Source organism: Trichosurus vulpecula, chromosome 6 (assembly GCF_011100635.1).
Source record: "Trichosurus vulpecula isolate mTriVul1 chromosome 6, mTriVul1.pri, whole genome shotgun sequence".
Lineage (NCBI taxonomy): Eukaryota > Metazoa > Chordata > Mammalia > Diprotodontia > Phalangeridae > Trichosurus > Trichosurus vulpecula.
The window spans coordinates 251,320,952-251,343,134 of record NC_050578.1 but is presented as its reverse complement, the minus strand read 5'-3'; the positions used below and the strand labels follow the sequence as shown (position 1 = coordinate 251,343,134).

At 40.1% G+C, this 22,183-nt stretch overlaps 1 protein-coding gene across 2 annotated transcripts; it reads right to left on the bottom strand.

Moving 5' to 3' along the window:
* Positions 1-6,739: 6,739 nt before the first annotated feature.
* Positions 6,740-19,567, bottom strand: LOC118854086 (glyceraldehyde-3-phosphate dehydrogenase-like). Of its 2 annotated transcripts, none has more exons than XM_036764402.1 (2): positions 19,544-19,567; positions 6,740-7,958 (listed from the first exon to the last, which is right to left on the bottom strand). In XM_036764402.1, the coding sequence occupies exon 2, from the start codon at positions 7,924-7,926 to the stop codon at positions 6,925-6,927; it is 1,002 nt and encodes a 333-aa protein (XP_036620297.1). In that variant the 5' UTR covers positions 7,927-7,958; positions 19,544-19,567; the 3' UTR covers positions 6,740-6,924. The 2 variants fall into 2 exon arrangements, with proteins under 2 accessions (XP_036620297.1, XP_036620298.1); XM_036764403.1 differs by lacking the exon at positions 19,544-19,567 and adding an exon at positions 13,937-13,966 and having other exon boundaries at positions 6,925-7,941.
* Positions 19,568-22,183: the final 2,616 nt, after the last annotated feature.

Genomic DNA, 22,183 nt, shown 5'->3' with positions numbered 1-22,183 from the left:
GCTGAAGTAGACATGGCTAAGTGACTTGCCCACGGTCATGCAGTTAATAAGTGTCAATTGTATGATTTGAGTCCAGGTCCTCCTGACTCTAGGTATATGCTCCTCTAATACATGAAACCACGTCTAAACATAACAGCATTAAAATACATTATATTTGTTGATAAGTCAGGTGCAAAGCAAGATATAAAGAATTATACAGCTCTGCATCTTTCTTATTCTTTTTTTTTTCAATTTTTCTTATTTTATTTTTATTTTATTGTTTTTATTTATAGTTTTATCCTTTTTACTCTTAACTGAGAATCCTTTTTGAAGCAGGTGCAATATATATTACAGGCAGTTTGGATAAGCAGTGACTAGGTGGTAAGTGGTTGGGGGGAGATAGGAATGGGAAGGGTAGGCTTAATTGTCTCTTGGGTTTTGGAGATGGGGCAGAGAGGATAGAGGCCAAACCTGGTGGCATAAAACTCTGGCCCTGCCTGGGGGTTGGGAGAGGGAGGCTTAGGATTAAGGCTTCCTGGTCCAAAGATCCAGCTCTTTTCCTACATCCATCACTAATACCTATCAGGGAACACCTCATGTTCTCCCAGTCTGGTAGAGTGAAGAGCTCAGGGACCAAAGGACCAAAGAACCCAAAGTGTCCCACCATGACCACAATTGGTTCAGAGGTGTGTGTGTGTGTGTGTGTGTGTGTGTGTGTGTGTGTATGTGTATGTAATCTTTGCCCTCCCAAACTGCACACAGTACTGTTCCCAGGGAAGGGCTGGGATGAAATAAAGACCAGGTCAAGCTGGGAAGGAATGAAGCTTCCCTCTCCTCCACTACCCACCTCCTTTCGCCACGACTAACAGTTGCCTATTCTTAGGTACAAAATCAGGGACAGCTACTCCAGAAGGTCCTGTATCCCTGAGAAAGGCCACATCTCAACCACCTGAATGAAAGAGTTCTAGATTAGGAGCCAGGAAGCTTTGGTTTCAGTCAATGTACCATGGTGCTAACCTGTCTCTTCCTTTGTAAAATGAAGGCATTACCCAAGGCATCTCGGAGGGCCCTTTCAGCTCTGATTGTTTGTGAGTCTCAGGGATTTGGTCTTAGTCTCGGTCTCAGTTTTAGTGAGAGATGAAAGGACCTTCTCTTAGGCATTGTACTAAGTGCTAGGGATACAAAGAGAGACAAAAGACAGCCCCTGCCCTCAAGGAGTTTACAACCTAATGGGGGAAACAATATGCAAACAGATAGATACCAAATAAGTGGCATACAGGCTGAATAGGAAGTAATTAACAGAGGGAAGTCTGTAGGATTTTTTTTTTCCTTAATAGCATTTTATTTATTTTCCAATTACCTGTAAAGATAGTTTTCAACATTCATTTTTGTAAGATTTTGACTTCCAAATTTTTCTCCCGCCCTCCCTCTCTTCCCCCCTCCCCAAGACAATAAGCAATCTGATATAGGTTATACATGTACGATCATGTCAGACATATTTCCACATTAGTTGTGTTATGAAAGAAGAATCAGACCAAAAGGGAAAAAACCATGAAAAAGAAAAAAAGTTAAAATAATACGCTTCTATCTGTATTCAGACTGCATAGTTCTTTATCTAGACAACACTGTTGATATTACTGTATACAGTATTCTCCTGGTTCTGCTCCCTTCACTCTGCATCATTTCCTGTAAGTCTTTTGAGGTTTTTCTGAAATTCGTCTGCTCATCATTTCTTACAGCACAATAGTATCCCATTACATTCATATACTACAACCCAATTGATGGCCATTTCCATCAATTTCCAATTCTTTGCCACCACCAAAAGAGCTGCTATATATTTTTTTATCCATGTGGGTACTTTTCCCTTTTGTATTTCTTTGGGATACAGACCTAATAGTGGTATTGCTGGGTCAAAGGGTATGTAGTTTTATTTTATTTTTTTTTTGTCATTTTTTTAAATTTAAATTTATTTATTTAACATATTTGGTTTTCAGCATTGATTTTCACAACAGTTTGAATTACAAATTTTCTCCCCATTTCTACCCTCCCCCCCACTCCAAGATGGCTTATATTCTGGTTGCCCTGTTCCCCAGTAAGCCCTCCCCTCTATCACCCCCCTCCCCTCTCATCCCCTTTTCCCTTCCTTTCTTGTAGGGCAAGATAAATTTCTACGCCCCATTGCCTGTGTGTCTTATTTTTTAGTTGCATGCAAAAACTTTTTTTGTTTTTGAACATCTGATTTTAAAACTTTGAGTTCCAAATTCTCTCCCCTCTTCCCTTCCCACCCACCCTCCCTAAGAAGTCGAGCAATTCAACCTAGGCCACACATGTATCATTATGTATAACCCTTCCACAATACTCATGCTGTGAAAGGCTAACTACATTTTGCTCCTTCCCAACCCATCCAGCTTTATTGAATTTTCTCCCTTGACCCTGTCCCCTTTCCAAAGTGTTTGTTTTGATTACCTCCACCCCCATCTGCCCTCCCCTCCATCATCCCCGCCTTTTAATTTTTTTTTTTATCTTCCTCCCTCTTCTTTCCTGTGGGGTAAGATACCCAACTGAGTATGTATGGTATTCCCCCTCAGGCCAAATCTGATGAGAGCAAGGTTCACTCATTCCCCCCTCACCTGCCCTCTCCCCTCCTCCCATAGAACTGCTTCCTCTTGCCACCTTTATGCGAGATAATCCACCCCATTCTATCTCTCCCTATCTCCCTCTCTCAGTATGTTGCTCTCTCATCCCTTAATTTCATTTTCTTTCTTTTAGATATCTTCCCTTCATCTTCAACTCACCCTGTGTCTGCTCTCTCTCTTTAACATATATATATATATAAAAACACACATATATATATACATATACACATACATACATATACACATAGATATATACATACATACACATTCACTTATATATATACATAAACATATATATACATATATGCATATTCCCTTCAACTACCCTAATACTGAGGTCTCATGAATCATACACATCATCTTTCCATGTAGGAATGTAAACAAAACAGTTCAACTTTAGTAAGTCCCTTGCAATTTCCGTTTCTTGATTACCTTTTCATGCTTCTCTTGATTCTTGTGTTTGAAAGTCAAATTTTCTATTCAGTTCTGGTCTCCCCATTCTGTCTCTCCCTATCTCCCTCTCTCAATATGTTCCTCTCTCATCCCTTAATTTGATTTTATTTCTTTTAGATATCTTCCCTTCATCTTCAACTCACCCTGTGTCCTCTCTCTCTCTCTCTCTCTCTCTCTGTCTCTCTCTCTTTCTCTGTCTGTCTCTGTCTCTGTCTCTGTCTCTCTCTCTATATATATATACACAGATATATACATACATACACATTCATATATATATATATATATATATACATAAACGCATATTCCCTTCAGCTACCCTAATACTGAGGTCTCATGAATCATACACATCATCTTTCCATGTAGGAATGTAAAGAAAACAGTTCAACTTTAGTATGTCCCTTGCAATTTATTTTCCTTGTTCTTTTTCTTGATTACCTTTTCGTGCTTCTCTTGATTCTTGTGTTTGAAAGTCAAATTTTCTATTCAGCTCTGGTCTTTTCACTGAGAAAGCTTGAAAGTCCTCTATTTTATTAAAAATCCATATTTTGCCTTGGAGCATGATACTCAGTTTTGCTGGGTAGGTGATTCGCGGTTTTAATCCTAGCTCCATTGACCTCCGGAATATCATATTCCAAGCCCTTCGATCTCTTAATATAGAAGCTGCCAGATCTTGGATTATTCTGATTGGGTTTCCACAATACTCAAATTGTTTCTTTCTGGCTGCTTGCAGTACTTTCTCCTTGATCTGGATTCTCTGGAATTTGGCAACAATATTCCTAGAAGATTTCTTTTTGGGATCTATTTGAGGAGGTGATCGATGGATTCTTTCAATTTCTATTTTGCCCTGTGGCTCTAGAATATCAGGGCAGTTCTCTTTGATAATTTCTTGAAAGATGATATCTAGGCTCCTTTTTTGATCATGGCTTTCAGGTAGTCCAATAATTTTTAAATTATCTCTCCTGGATCTATTTTCCAGGTCAGTGGTTTTTCCAAGGAGATATTTCACATTGTCTTCCATTTTTTCATTCCTTTGGTTCTGTTTTATAATATCTTGATTTCTCATAAATCACTAGCTTCCACTTGCTGCAATCTAATTTTTAAGGTAGTATTTTCTTCAGTGGTCTTTTGGACCTCCTTTTCCATTTGGGTAATTCTGCCTTTCAAGGCATTCTTCTCCTCATTGGCTTTTTGGAGCTCTTTTGCCATTTGAGTTAGTCTATTTTTTAAGGTGTTGTTTTCTTCAGTGTATTTTTCAGTATTTTTTTGGGTCTCTTTTAGCAAGTCATTGACTTGTTTTTCATGGTTTTCTCGCATCCTTCTCATTTCTCTTCCCAATTTTTCTCTACTTCTCTAACTTGCTTTACCAAATCCTTTTTGAGCTCTTCCATGGCCTGGGACCAGTTCATGTTTTTCTTGGAGGCTTTTGGTGTAGGCTCTTGCACTTTGTTGACTTCTTTAGGCTGTATGTTTTGGTCTTCTTTGTCACCAAAGAAAGAATCCAAAGTCTGAGACTGAATCTGGGCGCGTTTTCGCTGCCTGGCCATACTCCCAACCAACTAACTTGACCCTTGAGTTTTTCAGTGGGGTATGACTGCTTGTAGACTTACGAGTTCTATGTTCTACGTTTGGGGGGGAGGTGCCAGCTCTGTCAGAGCCGCACTCCTCCTTCCCCAAGGACCCCCAGTCCAGACTGGGCTTAGATCTTTAGCAGGCTGTGCACTCCTGCTCTGATCCACCACTTAATTCCTCCCACCAGGTGGGCCTGGGGCCAGAAGCAACAACAGCTGTAGCTGCCCCACCTCCGCTGCCCCTGGGGCTGGTAGCCGAACCGTGAACTCCTTCTACTCCCGCAGCTTTTCCCACTAACCTTCTCTGCTGTCTTTGGTGTTTGTGGGTTGAGAAGTCTGGTAACTGCCGCAGCTCACTGATTCAGGGCGCTAGGGCACTTTACGCCCAGCTTCTGGTCTGGTTGGTCCGCGCAGCTCACCCTGCACTTGGCTGGGCTCAGCTCCCCATGGCTCCCCTCTGCTCCCAGCTCCGTGTGGAATAGACCTCACCCAGAGACCATCCAGGGTGTCCTGAGCTGGAGCCCTGCTTCCCTCTGCTGTTTTGTGGGTTCTGCTTTTCTAGAATTGGTTCAGAGTCATTTTTTATAGGTTTTTGGAGGGACTCGGCAGGGAGGTCACACTAGTCCCTGCTTTCCAGCTGCCATCTTGGCTCCGCCCCCTTCCCTTGATATTCTTAACCTTTTATTCTTCCAGATGAAATTTGTTATTATTTTTTCCAGCTCTATAAAATATTTTTGGTAGCTTGATTGGTATGGCACTGAATAAGTAAATTAATTTAGGTAGAATTGTCATTTTTATTATATTAGCTTAGCCTTCCCATGAGCACTCGATATTTTCCCCATTGTTTAGACCTGCCTTCATTTGAGTGCAATATGTTTTGTATTTGTGTTCATATAGTCCCCTGGGTTTGTCTTGGCAGGTAGGCTCCCAAATATTTTATGTTGTCTACGGTTATTTAAAATGGAATGTCTCTATCACTTACTGCTGGACAACTTGGAAGTCTGTAGAATTAAGAGGGGTCAGGTAAGGCTTCCTGTGGGTGTGGTTTTAGTTGGAACTTAAGAGGAGGCCAGAGTTCCCTTGGAAACTGGATATAGGGCTAGGAATATCAATTATACATATAATTTCATTGGTATAAGGAAACTGCAAGAGGAAAAATGCAGTTTGTAATCTTCCCTGCAATTAAGCCTTTGAGAGTTGCCTAGAGCTTTGGAGGACCAGGTGACTTTTCTAGGTTTACAAAGACAGAATGTGGAAGGAGCTGAACTCCCAGTCTCTTGGCTTTAAAGGTGCCTCTCTGTTTATATATACCATTCTGCTTCAAAGCAATTAAAAATGTGCATTACTCTTAAAAGTTTGTACTCTTTTTCTGATTGTATTCTGTATTGTAGATCTAGATTATAGTTTCTCCAAAAGGATTCATAAAATAGGTTATGAATCATAGCTAGAACCAGTTATTCACCTGGCAGTCTGTAAAAGTATGAAATCAAGGAATTGGGAGAGATTCTGATCCTCCAGCTACTAGCACCTTTTATTAATTTTACTCTGTGATTATTTTACCTATCTTGTTTATGTGTCTAACATTATTTTCTCTGATAGAATATAAGCTCCTCGAGGACAAAAACAGTTTATTTTCATCTTTGTAGCCCAGTACCTAATATATCCAGGCAGATTAGAGGTACAAAAATTGTTGAAAATGATTAATTGACCCATCTTCCCTAACAGGCTAGCACAAGTGGGATGCCTAAAAAGGCACAGATTAGGGTTTTATCCCCTTTACCTTAAGACTATGACCTGGGTTAAAATTTAAAGAGTACCAGGGATATGAGCTGAATTATTATTAACCCTTTAGGTGCCAATGTAAATGAAGTCCTGAAACCAGATTTTTATGTTAGAGGAGGTATGGGAACATGGAATGGGGAGAAGATATTAAAAGTAAAGAGGATATTTTAAGAGGTGGGTAAATAAAGGGCATAGAACAGAAAAAAATGAAGAAAGAGGAAATGAACATTGTTTTGTTTTCTGTTCGTTTGGGGGGTTTGGGGGGGGGCCAGAATCATCTAGAGCCTTCTCTGGGCAGAACAGGAAAAAAGAAAACCATTTTAGTGGGTACAGTGCTGACTTTATTGATGGTAAAGAATACAGGACTCAATGCTTCTCCCCTCTATTAAGTGAAGGGGAACTACCTTGGAATGAGAACTGTTGTTGTAACGAAGTAAATTTAGCATAGGAACACCTAGGCTGCAGAACACTTCTGCTTAATGTTGAAGATCCACAGCTTCTCTGCATTATTCCCTGGAGGACATATAGACAATGAGATCCAACATACGGTTACTATAACCGAATTCATTATCATACCAGGCAATGAGTTTAATAAAGTAATCATTGAGGGCAATACTAGCTTCAGCATCAAAAGTGCAAGAGTTGACGTCACCAATGAAATCAGTGGATACAACTTGGTCCTCTGTGTAGCCAAGGATATTTCTCATATGTCCCTCAGATGCTTGTTTCATAAGCCTCTTGATATCATCAAATGTGGCAGGTCTCTCCAGGCGGCAGGTCAGATCTACAACTGACACATTAGGAACAGGGACTCGAAAGGCCATGCCAGTAAGTTTGCCATTAAGTTCAGGGATGACTTTGCCCACAGCCTTGGCAGCCCCCGTGGCAGCAGGAATGATGTTCTGGCCAGCTCCACGGCCATCACGCCAGTTTTTGCCACTAGGGCCATCTACAGTCTTCTGGGTAGCAGTAGTGGCATGGATCGTAGTCATGAGTCCTTCTACAATGCCAAAGTTTTCATGGATGACCTTGGCTAGAGGGGCCAAACAGTTGGTAGTACATGAGGCATTACTAACTACTGTATAAGAATTATTATAGGTCTCATGGTTTACTCCCATCACAAACATGGGGGCATCAGCTGAAGGAGCAGAGATGATGACTCGTCTGCAGCCCCCCCTCAGGTGAGCCTGAGCCTTCTCCATGGTGGTGAAGACACCAGTAGATTCTATGACATATTCAACACCAACACTTCCCCATCTGATATTGGCAGGATCCTTTTCCTGGGAGACAGTAATAGATCTTCCATTTATCACCAGCCTGTCATAATCAGCTCTGACAGAGCCTTGAAATTTTCCATGAGTTGAATCATATTTGAACAGATAAACCATGTAGTTTATATCAATGAAAGGATCATTAATGGCCACAATATCTACTTTGCCTGTTTGAAATGCAGCCCTGGTTACGAGACGCCCGATACGGCCAAATCCGTTGACTCCAACCCTCACCATCCTGCTTTGGGAACACTTTTACTGGCAGTGAGCTAGGGAGAGAAGCAGAAAGACAACAATTTATTTTAGGCAACCTTTAAACATAAAACTGAGCCAAGTTTTAAAACAATTTTGATTTAGCCTATCACAGTAGTCAAAATAAAGCATATGATGCTGTCATCATGAACTCTTAGTCCTAGAAGGGATTTCAGAGATTATCTAGCCATAAAGATCATAGAATCATAGACCAACAGATGGAAAGGAACTTTGATGTCATCTAATCCAAGCCCCTCATTTTATAGTTGAAACGGAGGTTAGGTAATTTGGACAATGAAGACACAAGCCAAACAAGGAAGAGCTTGTTTGAACCCAGTCCTTTGGCTCAAAATCCAGCAATTTCTCTTCTAACACCGTCTCCACATTCCAAAGTAATATCTTGCAGATGAGAAACCCAAGGCCCAGTTGCCAAAAGTTGTTTGGTAGTATAATAGCAGAGCAGAGATCAGAACTCAGGTCTCTTGACTCCCAGACCAGGGAGTCTCTATACTAAGCAGTCATCTGTAATATAGTATAATATGACTATATATGTAACTGGACTTTTTGAGGTCATTAGTGAGCATATACTATGCCTCTATTCCACTCAAATCCTATTCTAATACCTCCTATCTTCATATGTATTTGATTCTTGGTTTTCCAAAACTCTGATAGATCCTGCAAAATTGCGAGTGTGATCTCTGGGCTAAGTTCATGGTGATAGATGTTGTATCTGTTATCTGAAGCCCATTCTCATCACTAGTAAGAATGACAGAGTGGTGACATTTTTTTCATTGATCATTTAATGCTCAAGCTATATAATAAGGCTATGGACTAGCTAGACTGAAGAGTGTACATACACCGATGGAAGTCTAGTTTTTTGAAACATGATAACATTGGACAAGCTTTTATGCTTATTCGTATTCAGAGGAAATATTTGACCATCATCAAACATGGATATGGATTCTTGCTACCTCCTCTGTTTTTTTACCCCATGTCACAATGGAAGACATAGCCTGGTAGCTGTTAAGTACTTTCTGTAAGTTCTCTGGGAGAGGGTGAATTATGGTCCTTATCTGCCATACCAACTCATACATGATAATGGATAGATCTCTAGAGGCCCTATATTGGGTTGATGAAAAGGAGAAAGGGAAGATAGGGCTCAAAATGTAGGGGGGAAACACATCAATGAATGGAACTTTCCTTGACCAACCTAATTTTACCCTGGATAAAATGATTTTTTTTGGGGGGGGAAGAAGGGGATAGGAGGGAAATGATAGTTTCCTGTGTTTGAGGGCAGACCTACAGAAGAGTGATTAACCTTGTTCTATTTGGTCTCAGAGAAGTGAGTTTGGATCACTGAGTTAAAGTTTCTGGGAGGCACATTTCAGCTCAATAAAATACTTTCTAGCAATTAGAGATAGAGATAGCTAGATGGTGCAGTAGTCACCTGAGTCAGGAAGACCTGAGAGCAAATCTGTCCTCAGACACTTACTAGCTGTGTGACCCTAGGCAAGTCACTTAATCTCTGTTTGTCTCAGTTTTCTCAACTGCAAGATGGTGATAAAAATAGCATCTACCTGCCAGTATTGTTATGAGGATCAAATGAGATAATATTTGCATGGTGCTTATTATAGTGCCTGGCACATGGTGGATGCTTAATAAATGTTTCCTTCCTTCTCAAAGTCAAAGAGGTTACTCCAGAGATTAAATGTTCCTCCTTTTTGAAGGTCTTCAAAGGTTGAAGGGATACTTCTTGTGGAGTGTTTAAATTTTTTTTTCTTCCAATATGCGTTAGACTAGACAGTCAAGGAAGTTCATTCCAACTCTAAAAATTTTCCATTCTAAAAACTGAAGAAAATCCTTCGACTGAAGCTTCTGTACTCCAAGACAAGAGGGGAAATGTACCTGGGCAATTGGCATATGTGAGTGCCTGAATATATTGAGTGGTTGGTTAGACTCCATGTGGGCTAGGAAATCCTAGGATGCTGAAATTTGTTGCTGAGGAAAGTGGTATATGGGAAGAACTGGGAAGAGTCAGTTAAGCCAAGACAGACCAAGGAGAAACTTATTTCTCTCAGAGAAGGAAATTTAGGTGTAGTCTGGTATCTTTTTATTTGACCTAATTATTCTTCTCATGTGCTAATCTTAGTTGTTTCTAGACTAATAAAGGACAGCAAGTACTGTTGGCAGCCTTTAGATTTAACTGTCCTTGATCAGAGTCCTGCAGCTACCCCTCCTCCAATCCCCCACTGCCACCAACTATGGCTATTACCTTAACAGATTTTTGAGAAGAATTTCCTTCCCACACAATAAAGAGGAAAATAATCGTAGTATCATAAATTCAGAGCTAGTGGGGGACCTTAGAGGTCATCTAATCCACTCCTTCCCCAGTTTAAATAATAATCAATAAACCTTTATTTCTAGGTTCCAGATACTTCACTAGCAGCTGGGGTTATATGAATTCCAAAAAAGGAGTCCCTGACCTTAAAGAAGCTTCCACTGTGCCACATGAGGAAATGAAGCCCAAAGAGGTTTACTTTCTTAAGGTCTAAGTGGAACCTGACTCTCAACTCACTCCACTTTACATATGCTGCCCTGCCTGATTTTAATTCCAGGGAACAGGAAGCCCTTCCCAGGATAAGCTCACCATCCCTATACTCACCACCATGCTGCTAAAACTCTAGCTTTGATTGATAACACCTCCCTGAGCTTCCTATCCCATCTGATTGGAGGGCTGGAGGGAGGAAGACCAAACCCTCTCCCCCCACCATGCCTTCCTTTACAGAGGGTAGAAATTAGACTTAGCTCACACCACTTTGCATCTGCTGCTCTGCCTGGTTTCATCTCCATGGAACAAGATACCCCAGAGCTAGATATACCACACCCTGTTTTGTGCCTCCTTTTGTGTTTTGTCTCTCTCCTTAGATTACTGAGGACAAAGACTGCCTTTCATTGTATTAATTGTATCCCCAGACTTTCGGGCATCTAGGTGGCATAGTGGATAGAGTGAGAGGTCTGGAGTCAGGAAGACTCCTTTTTCCAGCATTCAAATGTGTACTCAGACACTTACTAGCTCTATGACCCTGGGCAAGTCACTTCACCCTGTTTGCCTCAGTTTCCTTATCTGTAAAATGAGCTGGAGAAGAAAATGGCAAACCACTCTAGTACCTCTGCAAAAAAAACCCCAAATGGTGTCAGAAAAGTGAGACAGGACTGAAAAGTCCCCAATCTTTAGCATAGTGCCTGGCATATAGTGGGTACTTAATAAATGTTTATTGGATTATTGGTCTAACAGGTAGAAGGCTACAAGCTGAGTTTTGAACCCAGGTCACCTGAGCACTAAGTGTATTTCCATTGTTCCTCTTCCTCAATCTTGCTTATATAAAACCTCAGTATGGTTTATAATTAGCCTTTTCCTTTGCTATTTGCTGACAAGCAGGTAGTTGGTATCTATAGGCTTTGACAAAAATAACTTTTATGGCAGGAATGTGTTATATTTAAATGAGAGGAAGTCGAAAGCCTCCATAGTGATTACTGCAAAGAAAGAGAGTGAATTGTAGGCCAGATTGTAGAGTCAGCTGATACCACCATCCTCTCTGAAGTCACAAGGAGTTTCTTTGGATCAAAGATTAGAGATAGAAGGGACCACAGACATCCCCTTGTTCAGCGGTTCCCAGTGTTTTTTTTTTGTTCCATCAAAGTCTAACAAGATGAATATCAACCATCCAACACCATTAGCACCACCACCACCACATTGTGAACTTCCAGTACAATTTAATATACTATTGTTTATAATTCACTTTATTGCTTTTGATTTCATTAAAGAATTTTTAGCAAAATGTCTTTGGATTATTGTCATGAATCACCAAGGTTTTTGTGAACCAAAACCAATCAATTAATTAATAAACATTAAGCTCCTACTATGTGCCAGGCTCTGTATTACGTTCTTACTATACAAAAAAGAGTTTCTGACCTCAAGGGGCTTTCAATCTAATGGAAGAGACAACATACTAACATTCATATATATGTGTATGTATATATACATATATATGTATACACACATATACATACACATGTATGTATATGTATACATGTTATATATAGTATGCATGTATATATAATATGTATGTATAGTATGAATGTGTGTATATATAGTGTGTGTATATTTGTGTTTATATATATACTTATACATATATATACACACACATAGTGAATAGCTGAAATGCTCTAGAAATCAGAGGGCTTGAAGAAGGCTAAGGTTGGGGCAGCTAGGTGGCGCAGTGGATAAATTGCAGGACTTGGAGTCAGGAAGACTCAGCTTTTTGAGTTCAAGTCTAGCCTCAGATACTTACTAGCTCTGTAACCCTGGGTAAATCCCTTAACTATGTTTGCCTCAGTTCCTCATCTATAAATGAGCTGGAGAAGAAAATGGCAAACCACTCCAGTATCTTCACCAAGAAAACCCTGAATGAGGTCACGAAGAGTCGGACACGACTGAAATGGACTTAGCTTCTAGAAAGGAGCGTTTTAATTGAGACTTCAAAAGAATCCAGGGAGGTCAGTAGTCTGAATTGAGGAGGGGGAGCTTTCCAGGCATGGGGGAGGAGCAGCCAGAGAAAATGTCCATAGCCAAGAGATGGAGTGTTTTCTTTGCGGAGCAGCCAGGAGGCCAATGTGCTGGATCAATGAATATGTGTCAGGCAGTAAGGTGTGAGAAGACTGAAAAGGTAGGAGGGGCCTGGGTTATGAAGGGCTTTGATTGTAAATCAGAGCATTTTTGTATTTGATCCTGGAAGCAATAGGGAGCCACTGGAGTTTATTGAGTTGGGGTGTGTTTGACATGATCTGACCTGCGCTTTGGGAAAATCCCTTTAGTGGCTGAATAGAGGATGGATTGGAGTGGGGAGAGACTTGGGGCAGGCAGACCCACCAGCAGCTATTGCAGTAGACCAGGTGAGAGGTGATAAGGACCTTCACCAGGTTAAGGGCATTGTCAGAAGAGAGGAGGGGAAATATTCAGGAGATGGTGCACAGGTGAACCACTGGCAGCCATTTGGATCTGGAAGGTGAACGACAGTGAAAAGTCCAGCGTGACTCCTAGGTTGTGAGCCCAAGGGGCTGGGAGGATGATATTTTCCTCTACAGTAATAGGGAAAGTAGGGGACCAGAAGGCTGTAAGTTGAAACATAATGAGTTCTATTTGGGACATATTGAGTTTAAGAGTTCTAAAAGGAAGTTGGAGATGTACCACTAAATGTGAACCACTGATCTAATCCAGCTCCCTCATTTTAGAGTTGAAGAAATTAAGGCCCAGAGTGGTTAAATCACTAAGACAATAAGGTAACAGATTTAGAGCAAGAACTCATCCTGCTTTGTCTCCCTCTTTTGGTTAGGCATGGGAATCCTGAAGCCAACAGATTTTTAAGTGAATCAGCCAATGTCACACAAAATGGCAAAGTCAGAATCTGAATCCAGGTCCTATGACTCCAAATTCAGGACTCATTCAACCAAACTTTCTACTTCCAAGGAATATTTCTCCTCATCCTCTTTTACCTTTTCCTCCTCCTCTTCCTTTTCCTTCCCTTCCTCTTCTTCCTCATCCTCTTCCTCTCCATCTCCCTCCTCCTCCTCTTCCTTATTCTCCTCCTTCTCCTCTTCCTCTTCTTCCTCTTCTTCTCCTCTTCCTTCTCATTCTCTTCCTCATCCTCTTCCTCCTCTTCATCCTCCTCCTCTTCCTCCTTTCTTTCTCTTCTTCCTTCTTCTCTTCCACCTCTCCTCCTAATCCTCCTCTTCTTTTAAATTTGGAAATGATGAATATTGGTGGATCTCTCTATGTGTAGTTATTTTCCTCATTTTTATATGAGTTTTTAAGTGAGGAAATTTGTGATACAGATTTTGGTCAAACCAAAGCCAACCCAAGGCCTTTAAAAATGAAAAGAAAAAAGAAGCCTAAGATGATAAATGAGATAGTGTAATATCGTGCTGTCACTATAGCAATATTTTTGGGTGGGGTGGGGTGGGGTGGTAATGGTGATGGACAGTGAGGGTGGGGAATGCTGATTTGGGTTAGAGAGGAAGCAAACCCTGGTATGCTGAGAGGTTTCGATCCTGCTGAACATGTGACCATCTGAGGGAAGATGTTTTGCTTCCATTCGAGGAGGAGTGAGATAGGGTAAGAAAGGGAAGAGTTTTGGGGCAACAAGGAGTAAGCATGACATCATTTCCAGGAGTAGAACAGGGCAGGGGAGAAAGAGATCCTCAATGGCAAAGGCTGCTATTTTTGCTTCTATGGATAGGATATTTGTGGCAAGGGAGGAAGTTCCAGGCAGGATGGTGCTAACCCAGAGCCCTCAAAATTTTCTGACCTGGGACAGAGCCCTGCCTTCCCACACCTAGTTAGGGATATGGATAGAAGATTATAAATTAAGTAATAAATTTCTAGAGTCTCCAGCTAAAATAATTTCTCAGCTTCCACCTTCAGCAGGGCTGCAGTTTGTCCCACTTATCTGAGTCTGGCATTTCACCATCCCAATTTCCCCTACCTCCTCTTCTCAGAAAAGGAAAAGAACTAACATGCAAGATCACCTGATAGCTTGAGGCATAAGTAAATGCATTTTAGAGCTGCGGTTAAACCACTGTGACAAGTGTTATATGCAGAGAAGACACTGCCCGGCAATCCAGCTGGGGAAATTAAATGTTTAGTGTAGCCAACACTTAATCACCTCTTTGCTATGGTTGATGGAAATGATTAATTTATCCTTCCTGAAAGTGGGCTGTGCTTTGGAATCCTTGACTCTGTGGAAGGTACAGAAATCCATATGCTGGCATTCCAGCCGAGCAGACAGTGGGAAATCAAAGATGTGCCTTGATAGAAATTGGAAATAAAAGCACAGGTAGAACAATTGTCCATAGCAGGCTGACCTCCAGTCATGGCGTACAAATGCAAATTCACCCAAAATACATAATCTATGAAACAGCAAACCAAAGAAAGGGAGACAAAAATAAAGCATATGCTCTTCCTCTGGTACGAGTCCCTCTATCTTTCTTTCTTTTTTTTTTTTGGCTTTCCCCATAATCCTTTGCGGCTCTGGGATCCGGTGTTCTTGGTTTCTAAATCTTGGTTCCTGTTCTTTCCTTCTTTTGACTCTCAGGGCAACTCCTTAGTTCAGGTGCTCATCACTTGCAGGTTATTGCAAAAAATTCTTCATGCTTAGTCTCTCCTCATTAAAATTCATCCTCCATAGAGCTGTCAAAGTGATTTTCTTGAAGTGTAGATCTGATCGGGCCATTCCTATACTCGGTAAACTTCAAGGGCTCCCAATTGCCTCTATGCTCAAAACATACATATACATACATATACATATATATATATATATATATATATATATATATATATATATATATATATATATATTTTACTCCTCCGTTTACCTACTTAAAATTCTTCACAACCTATGCCCAATATACTTTCAAGATTTATTACACCTCACACACACTCCACACCAGTCAAACTGACATTCTTGCTGTTGCCCCAAACGTGATGCTGCATCCCACAGCACAGGCCAACTCTCTGTGTTTGAGATGCTCTTCCATCTTAATTTGCCTCTTAGAAGCCTTTGCTTTCCTTCAAATTGATTTCTAGAAACAAATATTTATTCATTTTAGTTCAGTAAACATTTATTAAGCACCTACTGTGAACCAGAGATCCTGGAGTGGTTTGCCATTTCCTTCTCCAGCTCATTTTACGGATGAGGAAACTGAGGCAAATGGTGAAGTGATTTGCCCAGGGTCACACCGCTAGTAAGTGTCTGAGGCCAGATTTGAGCTCAGGAAGATGAGGCTCCCTGACTTCCAGGCCCAGCACTCTCTCCACTGCACCACCTAGTTGTTCTGTTGAGATTACATGTTTATTAGTTGATGCTTTCTAAAGAATAAAACAAAAAATAGGTTAATAACAGTGGGGGAAAAGATAGGCCATATGCTTCCAGAGGGCCTCAAAATCATATTGATGTATTATTTTTTGTTTACCTTAACCTTATACTTCCCAAGGCTGTACTGTGATTAGCACAATGCCTGGCACAAGTATTTAAAGATACTTACTAATTGTTCATCAAAGTTCTTTTTGCATTCTAGTTGCCGTTGAAATGAGGTGTTATCACTCCCTAGCGATGGATGGAAAAGGGACGACACCACTATGGAGTACAGAAAAGAGTCTAAGGACAATGCTGGGGGCTAGAGTGGTATGTTTGGCACCAGAAGTCCCAGGTGTAAGCCCTAGGTCTGACGTGCACAACTGAGGGACCACGGGAAGATCCCTCAGCCTCTTTGGACTTCAGTTTCCTCACCTATAAATTTATAGATATGGCTGGACTAGATTGATTGCAAAAGGCCTCTCCTGGGTCAAAATCCTGTGATTTTCTCTCTCCAATACTAGAATCTCCCTTTCGTCCAGGCTCATTAGTGCAGATTGCAACCATTCCCCCAACTCTGACTTCTACCTTCATGCTTTCCCCTCTAAGACAGTTCATTCTATATTTTCCATAAATCCTTCATAGAGAAGCTCACTGACTGGTTGGTGGTCTTCCTCTCCTTTGATATTTCTGTGGAGATTAGTTGGGTCCCCACATTTCCCTTATGATGGCACCCTCTTTATGATTATATGACCAGCCTACCACTAGAATCCTGTGCCTGGACTTTAAGCTCTCTCTTCTAATACTACCCTCCATTTTCAATCTCATTACATGCTACCACTCACTCTGCATTCCCCATGCATTGGCAAAATCGGTCTGCTCATTGATTCTCAGTATACCTTGTACTTGGGTACGTGCATGACAAAAGGGGAAATTAAAAAGGTCAGCTTTGAGATCAGTTCCTGCCCCTGATACACACTAGCTCCATGATGCTGAGGGGCTTGATATCCCAGTGCATCCAGGATATTCTCTGAGACTATGAGTTGCACAGAAGGTGTTGGTCACCATTGGTAGAGAAAAATCCTTATTAGGAGCTCTCTATGGAACTGAAGCAAATAAAAAACATGTATGCATGTATACACATGTGTATACAAGTATGTACATATGTATATATTTGTATGTATACACATTTCTCTCTCTATATATGTGTCAGCTGCTATTTAATTTGTTTTTCTCAAAGTACATGGTTTCCAACCCAGTACTCTACCCCCTCATCTCTTTGACTAGTTATTTGTTTTTCCTTTTCTCTCGAGCTGGCCCCTATAACTGGAATGGCCTCCTTCCTCAGGCCAGCATATTAGAAACTGTAGTTTCCTTCAAAACTTAGTGTAAATGTTACCTCTTACATGTGGAGTTTTCAGATCTATTCCCTCCCATCCTCATTCTCCCCACAACCTCCCTGGCTGGTGCCTTTCTAAAACCTTGAATTGTATTTACTTTGTATATAATTCATTTAATCCATTCTATATGAATGTACACATTTCTTCTTATAGAATGTAAGCTCATTGAGGGAAATTTCATTTCCTTGAGGGTTTAATTTTTATCTTTTTATCCTCAGGGACTGAAAGTGCCTGGTACAAAGTAGCAGATTCAATGCTTATTGATTCATTGATTGATTGTGTTCTCACATGGTATTAGTATAGCATTTTGTCAATGTTTCACACCCATTGTCTCCCACTTCTGCAAAAAAGGAAGAGAGATCAGGACCACATATTAGAAAGGCCACTGATAAACCAGGAGTGAATTCAGAATAGGATGACTAAGAATGGGGATATAAGTGGAGACTGGAGCTATGAATTCCTGTATGAAAAACTCCAACAACGCAGATTGGCAACTTTTCTTCCACTTAATATCAGAGAGTTGCCTTAGAAACATCACATACTTTTCACAATAGGAAGGAACCTTGAAACCACCTTTTTGTGACTCTTCACAAGGGAAAAATATCTCTTTACAATCTACCTACAGAGCTTGTTTCAAGACCTCAAGAGAGGAAGAACCCACTATATACAGAGACCACCCACTCTAGTTAGCAAAGCTCAAATTGTCAGTCATTTTTCCCTTTCCTAAAGCCTAAATTTACCTTTTACAGATTATATTCATTACCTTGGATTTTTCTTCCCTGTTGGATTGAGGCAAACAAAGATAATTCCTCTTTTCATGTGAGAATTATTCAAAGGCTTGAACGTACTTATCTTGTCCCATCAAAGACTTTTCTCCTCCAGACTAAATATCCTCAAATTCTTCATGTGATCCTATGTGGTCTATGATCTTGAGATTATCCTTAACCTGAAGATGTGACCAACTTTGTCACTCACCACTGGATAATCTCTACTTTATCAATGTATTTCCTATAATATTCAGAACTAAACATAATACTTCAGACATGTACTGATCAGGGACCAATTTATAGTGTTATACTTTATTCTCTAGTCTTTAATATTGTCTCATGATGCATCCAAAATTTACATCAATTTTTGATTGCCTTAAAATGTTATTTTAAATGTTCAGTCATGTCTAACTCTTCACGACCCTATTTGAGGTTTTCTTAGCAGAGATACTGGACTAGTTTGCCATTTCCTTCTCCAATCATTTTACAGATAAGGAAAGTGAGGCAAACAGGGTTAAGTGACTTGTCCAGGGTCAGACCAGCTAGCAAGTACCTGAGGTGAGATTTGAACTCATATCTTCTCGATTACTGGCTTGGCATTCTATCCACTGTGCCACCTAGCTACCCTTTCATATCATATCATAATGTCACCTTATACCTTGATTGTGGTCTACTTGAAAAGAAAAGAAAACCATATTTCTTTTTTTTTCTTGTGAAACTGTTACTGGGCCACTTAGTCACACCCATCTTTTGCTTGTAAAGGTATCCAAAGCCTTTACTTTGACCTCTGTTGAGTTGAATAAAATTAGATTTAGCCCAATGTTCTAGCTTGTTCAGCAGCCTTTTGGATCCTGCCATTTGTGAGCCATCATTTTAGCGGCCCTTTCCTAACATGTATAGATTTGATAACCATTCCATCTGAGATTTTAAAAAAAGTCATAGATTTTAAAAATTCTTTTCAATTAAGTCCAAGTTCTCACAACTTAGCATGAGCTGAGATGCAATTGCACATCTTTTCCTATTCTTTTCTCTGAATTTTTATCTCCTTTTCCAAATGTCTTTTTCTGTCATTGATCTCTGAGCCCATGAATAATAGTATCTACACTGTTCTTTTCCATGCACATCTTCTTAATTCTCATAGTATTCATTTTTACTGTAGAGTATGTCCCATGAAGAATGCCAAAGATATTTATTTTTTTTCTTTGCCTGGGCTGCACAAACTTCTACTTAAGCCCTCATTTATAAATGAAACTCTTATATGTAATAATCTATTTTCTTTGCTGATTCAGATGCCAATTTTAATAAACATCCTCAAGGCTATGGAATACATGGTGGACCTCCATTGCCAGGAACAAAGGGGTATAATGTTTAAAATATGATTAAGAACATTCAACATCTAGCCAACCTGAACCATCTATTAATTGGTGATCTCAAGAACAATGACAATTTGTCTTCACCATTATGTTTTTTCTTGTTTTGTATATTAGCTATCAAGTATTTTAAGGGAATTGAATTTCATACTCACCCTGAAGCAGTGAGCAACTCTACCAAAGAATTGGTAGTTTACAATCACTTTTTTTAGGTGACCAGCTTGAACCTCATACAGCTCAATTATGACACAAAAGCCTGGTCAAAGTTTGTTGTCCAATAAATGAAGAGATCATGAAAACCTTGGCAACAAAGAGAAGTAACCCACCCACCCCCAATTGCTTTTAGCACAAAAAGTTCTTGGAAAGAGAGGTCTTAGAGAAATTGTTAGGATAACATTTTCTAGCTAAGGTAATCTGTGTTATGCAAAGTGTGAGGGAAGCCTTTTTACTGCTGTTGTACATAATGAGTCATAAATTCTCAGTCAGTCAGTCAACATACACTTATCAAACACTTGCTATCAGCCAAGAGATTGTGCCAAGCATGGGGAATACATAGAAACGCAAAAACATGGTTTCTGCCCTCGAGGTTCTCATACTTTAATGGGGGAGACAATATGTGAATTTCTATGTATATGTGAGGTATAGCCAATATAAATTTAAGTGGTTTTCTGAGGAATGTCAGGGGATAGGATAGGACAATCAGTACTGCAGAAGGTAGGATTTGAATCGAGTTTTGAAGGAAGGAAGGAAAGCCAAGAGTTGGACCAGGAGAGAGAACATTCCAGGTTGTAGGACAGACTGTGGAAAAGTGCAGAGATGGAATGTCTGGTGTAAAGGACAGTTAAGTAGGCAAGGGTGTTTGAATCATAGAGTATTTGGAAGGAATGAAGTATAATTAGGCTGGAAAGGCAGAAAGGGGCCAGATTGTGAAAGTCTTTAAATGCCTAAACAGAAGAGTTTATATTTGATCATGGAGGTAATAGGGAGTTTGTTTGGGGAGGGACAGGAGGGAAGGATCAGATCTGCTCTTTAGAAAAATCATTTTGGCAGCTGAGGGAAAGATGGCTTGATTTGGAAAGGGGAAAAAAAAACAAGGTAGGGAGAACAATTAAAATAATGGACCAGTTGAGAGGTGATGAGGGTTTGTACTTGGTAAGGTACTTGTATGAGTGAAGAGAAGATGATACATATACGAGAGATTTAGGTAGAAATGATGAAATTCAACCACAGATTATATGTATGAGATAAATGTGAATGAGGAGTCAAGGTGGTGAGACTGTGTGACTGGTTTGTTGTTGTTCAGTGGTATCTGACCTTTTGTGAACCCCATATGGGGTTTTCTTGGCAGAGATGCTAAAGTAGGTGGCCATTTCTTTCTCCAACTTATTTTACAGATGAGGAAACTGAGGCAAGCAGGATTAAGTGCCTTGCCCTAGGACAACACAGCTAGTAAGTATCTGAGGCAAGATTTAAATTCAGGAAGATGAGAAATCTTCCTGACTCTGACCCCCTACTCTATTAACGGTGCCATCTAGTGACTGGTAGAAATGATATTACTTTTGATAGTGGTATGAAAGTTGAGAAGAGGGAAACATTTAAAGGAGGTAACTATACGCTTTGTTTTATTTTATTTTATTTTTATTATGCTGAAATTAAGATGCCTGTGGAGCATCCAATCCAGGACGTCTACAAGGCTGTTGGTGAATGGAGACTGGAGCTCAGTAGAGAGAGAGCAAGCCTGGATATACAGGTCTGGGAATCATCAGCGTAGAAAAGAAAAGTGGTTGGAAGGGATGTCACTGGCTATTAAAGCAGACTTAAGGGAGATAATTTGCTTTCAGAACCAGAGAGCTGATTTTTCCAGTGTACTCTGACCTATAGTGTGATCATATCTGAAATAATGTATAGAAATCTTAGGACCGTAGTTAAAATTGAACATTAATTTTTATTAACATATCCTCTTTTAACATCACTTTAGCATAGATACTTGCTATGGAAATTATTGATAGAGGTCTCATTTCTCACATATATAGAGATCTGAGTCAAATTTATAAGAACACAAGACATTCTCCAACTGAAAAATGGTCAAAAGGTATGAACAGGCAGTTGTCAGAATTCAAATCTGGCCTCAGATACTTACTAGCTATGTAACCCTGGGGAAGTCACTTAACCTATATTTGTCTCAGTTTCCTCATCTATAAAATGAACTGGAGAAGGAAATGGCAAACCTCCAATGTATTTGACAAGAAAACCATAAATGGAGTCATAAAGTCAGACATGACTAAACACCAAAAACTTTTTTAAAAAATTCCCCATTTTAGATATAGCTACCAGACTTGAGAAAATCCCATGTCTGAATTACTTCTTTTTTATGTAATTAATTAGGGAATTATAAATACTGAATTTTGGAGGGGGGGGAGAAGGAGTTATGGGAATGAAGATTATTTCAGTGGTTTGTAAAACAGAATTAATACTACATGAACAGAATATACTTTAGAAACATTTGACTCTGAGTTAAGATACTTTGGCATCATCTTTTTTTTTTGAGGGTGGAAGGCAAGGCAATTGGGGTTAAATAGCTTGCCAAAGGTCACACAGCTAGTAAGTGTGTTAAGTGTCTGAGGCTGAATTTGAACTCAGGTCCTCCTGACTCCAGGGCCAGAGCCCTACTCAGTGTGCCACCTAGCTGCCCCAGGTTTTTTTTTTTTGGTATTAAGTTCGTAGGCCAAGATCCACCATTCTGTATCTTCTTCTGAGAGCCCTGTACCCTGGAAAGTTTCCACTCTTTTTTGTAT

Bases quoted from the DNA above. Each gene is read 5' to 3' on its own strand.
- LOC118854086 (XM_036764402.1), bottom strand. From the start codon at position 7,926: ATGGTGAGGGTTGGAGTCAACGGATTTGGCCGTATCGGGCGTCTCGTA.